We start from the raw sequence: 12,747 nt of genomic DNA, 5'->3' as shown, positions 1-12,747 counted from the left end.
AGTGTTTCTTTTCATTGTATTGGTTTAGGTATTACTATTTAGCTTAAATTTGAAATGTTATTATTTTTTTCTATACCAGATTGGAAGATTTTTTGGAGAGATTGATCCGAGCTTGATGAGACACCTTGTTAATATATCAGTTTATGCTTTTAACAAATCTTACGATTATCAGTCGGTGTGTGAGCCCGGTGCTGCACCAAAACAAGGAGCAGGGCATCGCTCAGCATATGTGGTCAGTAATATCCACTGTCAAACCATCAGTGCCTCTCAAAGGGACACTCCACGGTAGACTGATGTAAAAACTGATGTAGTGACTTTTTTATGTTTTATAGCCATCCATAGCAGACATATTGCACATTGGCTGGTGGGCTACTGCTGCTGCCTGGTAAGACAAAATTTTATTTGCATTGGTAATAAGAGAAAGGTGTTAAAAAGAATTGGATGAAAATATGGATCATATGATACATCAATTGTTATTATGGGGCTTACTTTTTTATTTAGTAAAGCACATATTGGTAATATTTATAAATATTTTTCTTAAATTATCATTGTAAAACTTATTATGTTGTTGTTGTTATTAGATGTCATTGAGTTGATTTTGACTCATAGCAATCCCATATAACTGAGTAAAACTGCTCCATAGGATTTTCTGGGCTGTAATCTTTACGGGAACAGATGGTTAGATCTTTCTCCTTCAGAGCCACTGGGTGTGTTGGAACTGCCAACAGAGCAGTTAACCATTGTGCCACCAGGGCTCCTTAAAACTTGTTATAATTATTCCATTTTTCATATGAAAACAATGTTATGCTGATGTAAACTTCAGCCTCTTTAGAGACTTCATTTTTATGTGAATCTGTGAAAACTCTCATATGTTGCATTTTTTATTTATATTATACTCAGTTCTATAACTTTTAGGCATGTTAATCTATAAAAAGTAACTATTTATTGCACTTAATTAGGAAATTAGATGTCTACACTGACCAGATTCATGACACAATGAGCTACGTTTCTATGCCTTTCTTATTCATACAAAGACTGACATAGTTTGAGAGTCATCATGTTGCTAAAATAGATTTAATTCTTTTGCTTCACTGATTCCGACCTCCTAGCTCCCTCAGCTCCCACCTATGCCCTACCACCTATAAAAATAAGACATCTAAACTATTTATTGAGACATTGTGAAAAGTTTGGAAAATAACATTTTTTTTATTGTTTGATTCTGGTCAGTCAAGTTACTAAACCTCCTATTATGTCTGGGATCCATTATCTTTCTTTTTTTTCTTTTTTTCTTCTTTTCTCATCATCAGCCTATTGTACTGTCCAAGCTTTAATCAATGTAGATTACTCTACAATGTTCATTTGATATTGCCATTTCCCCAGATAAAATGAAATGATTATACAATTTTGTTATGGATGTCAGAAGAGGCTCTGAAACTTGCTTTTGAATATCGAGTACCTAAAGCAAAAGGAAGAAATGATGAAGTAAAAGAGCTGAACAGAAGATTTCAAAGAACAGCTCAAGAAGACAAAGTAAAGTATCATAATGACACGTGCAAAGACCTGGAGATAGAAAACCAAAAGGTAAAAGCATATTTGGCATTTCTCAATCTGAAAGAACTAAAGAAAAAATTTAAGGCTTGAGTTGCAGTATTGAAGGATTCTACAGGAAAAATATTAAATGGTGCAGAAAGCATCAAAAGAAGATGGAAAGAATACACAGAATCACTATATCAAAAAGAATTGGTCAACATTCAACAATTACAGAAGGTAGCGTATGATCAGGAACTGGTGGTACTGAAGGAAGAGGTCCAAGCTGCACTGAAGACATTGGCAAAAAACAAGACTCCAGGAGTTGACAGAATACCAACTGAGATGTTTCAACAAACAGACGAGTGCTGGAAGTGCTCACTTGTCTATGCCAAGAAATTTGGAAGACAGCTAGCTACCTGGCCAACTGACTGAAAGAGATCCATATTTATGCCTATTCCCAAGAAAGGTGATTGAACTGAATGTGGAAATTATCTAAGAGTATCATTAATATCAAGCTCAAGTAAAATTTTGCTGAAGATCGTTCGAAAACAGCTGCAGCAGTATATCGACAGGGAACTGCCAGAAATTCAAGCCAGATTCAGAAGAGGATGTGGAACCAGGGATATCATTGCGGATGTTAGATGGATCCTGGCAGAAAGCAGAGATACCAGAAAGATGGTTGCCTGTGTCTTATTAACTGTGCAAAGGCCTTCAACTGTGTGAATCATAACAAATTATGGATAACATTGTGAAGAGTGGGAATTCCAGAACAATTAATTGTCCTTGTGAGGAACCTTTACGTAGATCAAGAGGCAGTCATTTGAACAGAACAAGAGGATACTGTGTGTTTTAAAGTTAAGAAAGGTGTGTGTCAGGGTTGTGTCCTTTCACCATACCTGTTCAATCCGTATGCTGAGCAAATAATCTAAGAAGCTGCTCTGTCTGAGGAAGAATGAGAAATCAGGATTGAAGGAAGACTCATTAACAACCTGTGTTCCGCAGATGACACAACCTTGCTTGCTGAAAGTGAAGAGGAATTGAAGTACTTACTGATGAAGATCAAAGACTACAGTATGGTTTACGCCTCAACATAAAGAAAACAAAAATCCTCACAACTGGACCACTAAGCAACTTCATGATAAACGGAGAAAAGATTGAAATTGTCAAGGATTTCATTTTAGTTGCATCCACAGTCAACACCCATGGAAGCAGCAGTCGAGAAATCAAAAGACACACTGCTTCAGGCAAATCAGTTGCAAAAGACCTCTTTAAAGCTTTGAAAAGCAAAAATGTCCCCTTGAAGACTAAAGTGCGCCTCACTCAAATCAGGATGTTTTCGATTGCCTCATATGCGTGTGAATGCTGGACGATGAATAAGGAAGGCTGAAGAAGAATTGATGCCTTCGAATTGTGGTGTTGGCAAACAATATCGAGTATTCCATGGACTGCCAAAAGAACGAACAAATCTGTCTTGAAACAAGTACAACCAGAATGCTCCTTGGAAGCAAGGATGACAAGACTACTTCTTACATACTTTGGACATGTTATCAGAAGAGATCAGTTCCTGGACAAAGACTTCATGCTTGGTAAAGTGGAGGGCCAACAAAAACGAGGAAGACCCTCAACAGGATGGATTGCCATAGTGTCTGCAACAATGAGCTCAAGCATGACGATGATTTTGAGGATGGCACGTGACCGGGCAGTGTTTGGTTTTGTTGTACATAGGGTCACTTTGAGTTGAAACTGACTTGACGGCATCTAACAACAACAACCATTTTGTTAGAGCAGCAAAGAAGATTGGTGCTTTTAAATTAAAAAAAAAAATTAAGTGAAAAATGTGTTATCTGGCATGATATACACATATATGTATGTGTATATATATGTGTGTGTATATATATACATATATGTATATGTATGTACATATGGAGCCCTGGTGTTGCAGTGGCTAAGAGCTTGGCTCTTAACCAAAAGGTTTGCAGTTCAAATCTACCAGCTGCTCCTTGGAAACCCTATGGGACAGTTCTACTCTGTCCTATAGGGTCGCTACAGTCAGAATCAACTCCATGGCAAAGGCTTTTTATTTTATATATATATGTACACATAATATATACATTAGGAAACCCTGGTGGCATAGTGGTTGAGTGCTACGGCTGCTAATCAAAGGGTTGGCAGTTCGAATCCGCCAGGCACTCCTTGGAAACTCTATGGGGCAGTTCTACTCTGTCTTATAGGGTTGCTGTGAGTCGGAATCAACTCGACAGCACTGGGTTTGGTTTGGTTTTAATATATATATATATTATGTATTTGGTATATATTTAGATATGTTGATTTGGGTAGATTTTCTAATCTCACAGTGTTTCTGAAAATCCTTGTCTCTAAGCTATTTTCTGGCCATAATCTCCCCCTAGGTTTTTTTTTTTTTTAACTAAATTCAGTTCCAAATGATTCTGTACAAATATTTGGATCAATTGTCATTTGTTGTAAAACTGAAATGTGCCACATGGCACATGCCCCATATATAACGTGTATATTTTATTTCATGAGTGTCATATTATGTAGTCACAGATAATACTTTAAATTATAAATAGTTCAGAAGCTCATGGTACAGGCAAGGTAGATTCATTTGTTTTGTTTTATTTTCCACCACAGAGTTTTAAAATGAAAATGAGAAAATTCTGGATGTGGAAACATTTCCACTGAAATGTTGAGTTACCATTGAGCCACAATCTCTTATTTCACATTAGCCTTCTTCACACATATGTGACCCTCAGTTGTTTCTGAATGTATGTGACTTCGTGACTTCTTTTACAGATAAAAAAGTTACAGTATTTTGTATAATTCAAGAAAGTGCTGCTCAACTTTCTATTTTAAAGAGTCCTCATTTTTTTTTTCAAAAAGTTGAAAAAAAAGTACTTGTGTACATGTAGATCAATCAGAGCAATGTCATGCAACAATACTCTGGTTTTTATTATAAAATGTATACAGAAAAATATCTAGATTTTTATAAATAATAATTTATTTTTAAAAATCCAGGTCTATTCTACAGCAGGTTCTCTTAAGTTTGACTTTTCCACGACTCCTAGAGGCAGGTATGTCAATATCCAGATACTGTCATAACAAAAAATTAGTACTTTCTTTTTGGATGTGTTGTATTTCACAAACTAAGAGAGAAAGCATAGGTGTTTCTGTGTGTACATGTGCATGTGTCTGAGAGAGAGAGAGATTATCCGTTTGACACTACTGTAGGTTGACATCATGGTAGCAAACCTTTCCTAATGCTTTAGAAAACTTCCCTAGTTCACAGTGGGTCTACTTTATAGCTATTATGTATTTAAATTAATTCATTCTATTGGCCATTGTTGGGCACTAATTTTGGAGTCGCCACTATAGTATACGGCAGTAAATAAACTAATCAATGCCCTGCCCTTATTCATTTATTTTGTTTTGTGAGAAATGAAGGCTCTATGAGACTAACCTCAGTGTCCCCATGATGGTGGGCTTTTTCTTTTTTTTTGACTTCCCACAGTTGAGATGGAAGATGATGACTTCACAGCTTCCCTGTCAAAGCAGAGCTGCATTACTGAACAAACCCAGTATTTCTTTGATAATGATAGTAAATCATTCAGTGGTGTATTAGACTGTGGAAATTGTTCCAGGTAATTTCTTTTTGTTTGTTTTGGGTTTTTGTTGTTGTTATTGTAGTTTGTTTTTTCATTTCTGGAGTAGTACTAAGGAGCCCTGGTGGTGTAGTGGCTAAGCTGTTGGCTGCTAACCGGAAGGTTGGTGGTTTGAACCCAACAGCTGCTCGGCAGGAAAAGATGTGTCAGTCTGCTTCTGTAAAGAATACAGCCTTGGGAATCCTTTAGGACAGTTCCACTCTTTCCTATAGGGTTGCTATGAGTCAGAATCAACTTGACAGCAATGGATTTTAATGGGAATAGTACCATATCCCTAGGAAATTGTATTCACTTTTATAATCACTGCAGAAAGTAATGGAGATTGTGATTATAGTCCGAGAAATGTTAACATGAGTACTTTTAAGTTGGAAATATCAGATATCTTCAGTTTCTGTGTAGGTTTTTAGATTTTACAATTTTAAAAATTAATTCTAACTTCGATAAGTTCTTTCAACCATAATAAGAATTATATGATTAAAAAAAATTGCCTCCATTTTTAGGCAGAATGTAGAGAATTTTAATATATCTTAATGTATTTTTTGCCCAAAAGAACCCACATTAAAAATTTTATAATATAAATCTGCAGGCTTATATATTAAGTAATTCTGAGCAAAACATATTATTTCTTTCTATGTATGATAACTAAACAGTTGGAGAAGAAATTTTGGATTTGTTTGTTTTTACTTCTAACTTTCTCTGGCATTTAGAGTTGAATATTTTTATTTGAAACTATGGGAACTAGGAGGAAATATTGTTTCCTAGGAAACCCTGGTGGCATAGTGATTAAGTGCTACAGCTGCTAACCAAAAGGTCAGCAGTTCGAATCCACCAGGAGCTCCTTGGAAACTCTATGGGGCAGTTCTACTCTGACCTATAGGGTCTCTATGAGTTGGAATCAACTTGACAGCAATGGGTTTTTTAAGATCAAGGTTAATCTTAGTAAAATTTAAAACTTGAATCAAACCATGCTCACTGAATCCTTTATAGATTTTTATGTTTTAAAGAATTGTTTCTTTAGAATAACTTACTAAATTACGTGGCCCTGAGAGCTGAGAAGTATAGATACATAGATGACTCTTGAATTTGAATGATGAATAGAAAGTGGAATTACAGTCTGATAGGGTAGCCTCTTTTTTTTTAATATATGGAAAATTTTATTTCATTGCAATGGAATATAGGAGTATGGCAACCTAGGAAGTTTTGAAGTTTTGAGAGTAGAGTGATAATCGATGCCACAGGATCCCTGAGAAAAGAATAGGAAGTCACAGGTTGCAAAGCAGAACTGAGACACTTTGTTTTTCAAGACCAAGGCAAAGGAGAAGAGAGTAGGTTATTCTAGAAGAAATATTAACACAGAGTAGAGGAAATAAGAGAAGGTGAGATAATCTGAGAATGTGAAAGGGCTAGAATAGTTAGCTGTTGGCAGATTCAGAAAAAAAATTTATAACAGTTTAAAATCTTTTCAAGAATGGTTTAACTGAAACATGCCTGAATTTGTAATAGATATGGTCAGTATGATTTTGTGACTTCAGAAACCTCTATGTCCTAGGAGGAGGTAGGGTGTTTGAGAAGAGAGAGGAGTGGGGAAGAGTTAGGCATGAACTCAGAAGAAAAGCAGACCATCTCATTAACAGATTAGCATCAGGCTACCAACTTCAGGAAATGGAATTCTAGTGTAGTGAGTACATCAGATAGAGTTTCAGAGTCCTTTGCCCTTTTAGTAATCAATGTCCAGTAATACCAAAGTGGATTCAAATAACTGATTTAGTTAAATTATAGTGTAAAGATCAATGTTATCAAGGCATTAAGTTGAATCATGGATTCCTTTGATTTGTTTTATGTTTGTGTCCCAGGTTCAATGGGGAAAAAGAAATAGAATCCCACTTCTTTGAAAAATGCATAATCATAAAAGAAATAATTTTTAATAAAACTTAAATTTTTATGTTGGTTGCTAAAGAAGGCAGAAGCAGCTTAAGGTGTGAACAACAGTTGACAGAGCCTAATTTTTTTTTTTTTTTTTTTTTAAGAACGCTTAGTTCTGTCTTCACCTGTGCTGTCTAATGCAGCGGCCAATAACCATAAGTAGCTTTAAATTTCAAATGAAATTAACAGTTTAGTGCAAGTGTGTGACAGTTGCCATATTTCAAATGCTCAATAGCCTCATGGGCTAGAAGCCGCTGAATTGGATGGAGCAGAAAACATTTCCACCATCACAGAAATTTTATTGAATAGCACTAATCTAGACCTTATTCTGCCATTGGCTTGGGCAAGATCCTTGGCCATTTTGTGCTCCCAGTTCCTTTATCTGTAAAATAAGGCAAAAATTGGCATATTTTCAATGCTAAATATCATGATGCTCTAAACATGTAAAATAAAAAACTTTTATATGAGTTGTAACAACTAAATAATGCTTATTTTATAATGAGGACTAACACCTTAAAAACAACCACATAAAAACATCTTTTTTTTCTTTGTAGCATGTGTTTGAGAGTGGTTATAGGTGCATACTAAGAAATAAAACCCAGTAGTCTTTGTTCTTATAAAATCATCCTCATCTCAGTGTACTATTGTGTTGATGATCATTTGTGTTTCAATATGTCATATTTTGCCTTTTAGTTTAATATGTAAGAATCCTTGAGATTTTTTTTCCAGAAGGTAGTATTCATTCCCTGTGATGTTTTTAATATTTATTTTACAGAATCTTTCATGTAGAAAAGCTTATGAACACTAACTTAATATTCATAATGGTTGAGAGCAAGGGGACATGTCCCTGTGACACACGACTGCTCATACAAGCGGAGCAGACTTGTATCCTTTGATGTGAGAGATGCTAAGAACAGGAATCCGTCTTAAAGAATTGCATTTATTAACCATGTCACATTGGTTATGCTCATAAGGAGAAAAATATTATAGGATATTGTGATCACTCTGCAGAAATGGGATGGACCCCCCCAACTCAAAATCTGGATTGGATGTCAAGACCGATGATGCCACATTCACACACCAACAGGGTATGAAAGGTGTATTACTTACATAATGAGGCTTTCTGGGGAGACCAGAGAAGGCGTCTAAACAGATCAAAAAAATGTCTGGAGAGAGCAGGAAAGGTCGACTGGCTTAAGGTTTTATGGTGCTTAGGTATTGGGGCTGGGGTGAGGATTCCCACCAATGAAGCCCAGGGCTTGCATGGTTTGAACTAGCCAATGGCGTCAAAGGGGAGAGCACACGGGCTTTCCTATCAGCTGCACAGGTATAGGCAGAAGGGAAAATGGAGTGGTGGCTTGAAAGCCGTAAGCAATCAAGCATCAAAAATGGAGTTAGATACTTTATTACATAAAGTCCACTGTGTCACATCTTTTTGCGATTCGGTACTGTTCTATTATGTTTACCTTGTTTTGAATAATTCCTGAAATATTTTTCAAAGGACAAAATGACAGTACTATTCAATACTATATAATTAATAAAATTATATTTTCCTTACCCAAATGCTTGGTTATGAAAGTGCTATTTGAAGAGCGTTCTGGAATACAAAACAGAACCTGTCAGTGGGGGAAATGGGAATGTTGCTTGTCCCACAAAACAGTATTTTTTATGGGACCACAGAAAGTTTTTTTTAATTTATTGTTCTTTGCTCCTACATTACACTGATTTGCTAGGAATATTACTTTATTATGTATGTATCATTGAGATAATATTCAGGAAAAAATAATTAAATTGGTATTTTTTACTTCATATAGGAATTTGATTTTTTATGCCATATGTAATTTAATAATCTATGAGGTAAGAAGAATTTTCTCAAGTCTCAGCTTTTTAAACTATACACAAGGAGCCCCCAGATTGCAAACGAGTTCCATTCCTAAATCTGTCTTTAAGTCAAATTTGTATGTAAGTTGGAATGGTTAGATATGGCTTATATCTAATAATAGTCAAATGTTTTTCTTAGTATATAGTGTATAATATATCTCTCTATGCATAAAAACATTAAAGCAACACTTCCAGATACACTAAAACATCTTTAACATAATAATACAGTAATAATAATAATGTTTTGATATGCAAAGCAAAGTATCGCCCATTTGTTATTATGAACCATTGTATGTACCTCAAATTTTTAATGTAATAGGTTTTATGGGGGTTGGTTCGTAACTATGGGTTGTTCTTAAGTCAGACATTCATAACCCAGGGACTGCCTGTATATATAATAATTATATGTATTTATTATATATAAAAAAAATGTATAAATTTACACATATATTTGATATTAAAATACCTTGATAATTTATACACAAAAACATTTAAACCAGTTGATTAAAAAATTAGCATGTGACAATTGAACCCTCATTTCTTCTCTTTATTATAGACATTACTGAATGCAAGGCACTGTAAAAAATATTCTCAGAATATAAAATTTAAGGTTTGGCCCTTGCCCTATAGCTGATTATGCTGTATTAGTCAAAAGAGAACTATAATCAGTCAACTACTACTTTTGTATGGCCTTTGTTATTCTGATTTTTGAAAGACTAAAATGTGATTTATTTAAAATAAATTGAAATTAGTTAACAGAAAAAAGCTTTGACTCCAGAAATTAGTATGAAAAAGTCATTTATTTCCTATTAATGGAATGAACTTTAAAAATGAAGGAAAATTAGTTTTTTAAGTCCTATTTACTTGTTATCTACTGAGCATTGTCCTTAGCATTTACATGGAGCTTGATTTTTTTTTTTTTTATTCTTATCACGCTAAAGCTAAAACTTAACACTTTAGTGGCAAGTGTGCTAAATGTCAGTGCAGTGCCTATTAAAGAATTATAGCAGAACTTCTTTACAGTATCTATAAAATCACATATTTCCACACTCTGGAAAAAAAAATATCCTCATCTATATTTGGGATTGCCAATTATTATTAGGATTTAATTTGTATTTCAGTTCGCTAAATAAGAAGCACCCGGGTCTTCCCTGTGCTACCATAAAGACTATTATATCATTTGTACATTTCATCCACTTATATTCTACAAATATTTATTGACTACCTGCTGTGTGCCAGGTACAATGTTATATATAGTAAAACTAAAAAGAGATGACCTCTCCACATGACCTGTTGTCTGACAAGGGAGAATTTGAGGCAATTTAGTTCTCTAAATCCCTAATAAATACTTGAACTGGTTGTGTTGGACTAGAGTAATGGCATAGGTGTCTCATGCTTGCTTTGAAAAATAAATTTGTGTTCTTCGTATATTTTAAATCATGTCAGAAAAAAATAACTTCATAGTCCTTAACAAGTCTCTTCAGCTGATGGTCCAGATCCTTGTGATATGGTTAAGCAACCCAGATACCGAAAAGGGCCTGATGTCTGCTTTGATAACAATAACCTGGTAAGTTGAATCTTTCGCTGTTTTAAATACTATAAAACAATGGTCATTGTCCATAAGAACTTAAGAAGATAAATTTCAATTTTAATTCAAACAAAATGTCTTAACCATAGGGTTTCTCATTAGCATGATGTACTTGCTGGTAGGTAGATTTTCCATTTCAATAGTTTTCATGGTTGGTATAAACTCAACTGTTGCTTCTTTTTTCTGCCTTTCCCACTGAAATTGTACTTTCAAATACAATTCCAATCAATCTGTTAATAAGCAACAGTCACAAATCTGGTGATTTAAAAACTTTCCAGTAAATGATAATAACTTGTGGAGTCACTATGAGTCGAAATTGAACCAACAGCAGTGGGTTTAGTTTTTTGTGTATGTATGTATATATTATACATGCATATATATGTGTGTATATATATGTATGTGTGTGTGCTACCTTCATTTATATTCCCGATCATGATGAAAAGAATGGTATAATTTTTTGCTATATTTACTAGTTTGTGTTTAATGTTCATTCAGTGTATTTTAAAACCTGTTAAACAGCTATTTTTCTATGATTTTATAATTCTTTTATGTTGTTTCTGATTCCCTCACATGAATTATTTCTATCATTTCTCTTAATTGTATTAATTTTTTCTATTGCTTAAAATTAAAAAAAAAATAGAACATGTAAATTACACAGAGTTAATTTGCTAAAAAAATTACAAATCATATTTACTGTATATTATCCAAAGATGACCTCTACTTTCCTATAGGTCAGCTATCTTCCCCTAATAAACACTATTCTGACTTACTTTGTATGTAACCAGCTTTATGCTTTTAAATTTATTTTAATATTAAGAAACTTTATTTTAAAAAGAAAAGCCCACCTGAAAATCTCTACTTTTTTATTGATTTTAAATATAATATGTTCCAATTCTCTGGTTCTTTTAAAGTGTGCCTTTGCTTTAATTGGATTGCATACACCAGTGAGTGTCCAAAGATAGATCATTATTATCTCATGAATTGTCTAGTATGTCAGACCCATCTGTTGATTAATGTGTGTTTATAAAGTTTTTTTTAAAAAAATTATTAAGAATAGATTTACCTATGGTGTACTTATTAAAATATATAACCACATTTATTTCACAAAAGATAAGACATTTCCACATATACATATTATATAGCCAAGTAATATAAATTAGAAGTGGAATAAAGAAGAAATAAAATCAGGGGTGGGGAATAGGGCTTAAAAAGCACATTTAAGGTTTGAGTTATCTCTGTGAGGTCTATTGATCATATCTCCTAGATGGGGAAGGTGATTGTTATAGATTGAATTGTGTCCCCCTAAAATATGTGTCACCTTGGTTAGGCCATGATTCCCAGTATTGTGTGATTGTCCACCATTTTGTCACTTGATGAGATTTTCCTATGTGTTTTAAATCCTATCACTATGATGTAATGAGATGGATTAGTGGCAGTTATATTAACGAGATCTACAAAATCTCTTAAGCCAATCTCTTAAGCCAGTCTCTTTTGAGATATAAAAGAAAGAAGTGAGCAGACAGACATGGGGACCTCATACCACCAAGAAAGCAGCACCAGGAGTAGAGTGTCTCCTTTGAACCTGAGGTTCCTGCATGGAGAAGCTTCTAGGCCAAGGGAAGATTGATGACATGGACCTACCTCCAGGGCTGACAGAGAAAACCTTGCCCTGGAGCCAACACCCTGAATTTGTACTTGTAGCCTTCAAGACTGGGAAAGAATAAACTTCTCTTTGTTAAAGCCATCCACTTGTATTCCTGTTATAGCAGCACTAGATGACTAAGAAAGAATTTGGTACTGAGAGTGGGGTGCTACTCTAACAGATACCTAAAATGTGGAAGTGGTTTTGAAACTGTGAATGGATAGAGGACTCAGAAGGAAGTGAGGAGAACTGTTAAACACTGGAGATGGTACAGATGGTGAAAAGCAGCAGCAGAGGACCAGCCGCAGCAGAGGACCAGCTGCAGCAGAGGACTGGCAGCAGCAGAGAACAGGCAGCAGCAGAACCAGGAAACCAGCGCCAGACAGTGCTGGAGCCAACCCGTGGAGCAAGAGAGCTAAGTGCCTTTGCGCAGGAGGCTTCCTGATGGAGTGGGGTGCCTCCAGGTACTTATCGTTGGAGCTGCAGAGCTTTGGAACGCTTGCCCC

General features: G+C 34.9%; 1 protein-coding gene across 1 annotated transcript in view; it reads left to right on the top strand.

Moving 5' to 3' along the window:
* Positions 1–12,747, top strand: part of CACNA2D1 (calcium voltage-gated channel auxiliary subunit alpha2delta 1) — a 543,509-nt gene that overhangs the window by 515,528 nt on the left and 15,234 nt on the right. The window contains exons 32-37 of the mRNA XM_064289931.1: positions 80–232; positions 333–385; positions 4,564–4,619; positions 5,057–5,186; positions 7,906–8,015; positions 10,496–10,578. Of these exons, the coding sequence (XP_064146001.1) occupies positions 80–232; positions 333–385; positions 4,564–4,619; positions 5,057–5,186; positions 7,906–8,015; positions 10,496–10,578 (585 nt within the window). The remainder of the gene's footprint in view (positions 1–79; positions 233–332; positions 386–4,563; positions 4,620–5,056; positions 5,187–7,905; positions 8,016–10,495; positions 10,579–12,747) is intronic.

This window comes from Loxodonta africana, chromosome 8 (assembly GCF_030014295.1).
Source record: "Loxodonta africana isolate mLoxAfr1 chromosome 8, mLoxAfr1.hap2, whole genome shotgun sequence".
NCBI lineage: Eukaryota > Metazoa > Chordata > Mammalia > Proboscidea > Elephantidae > Loxodonta > Loxodonta africana.
This window is presented reverse-complemented; position numbering and strand designations above follow the sequence as displayed.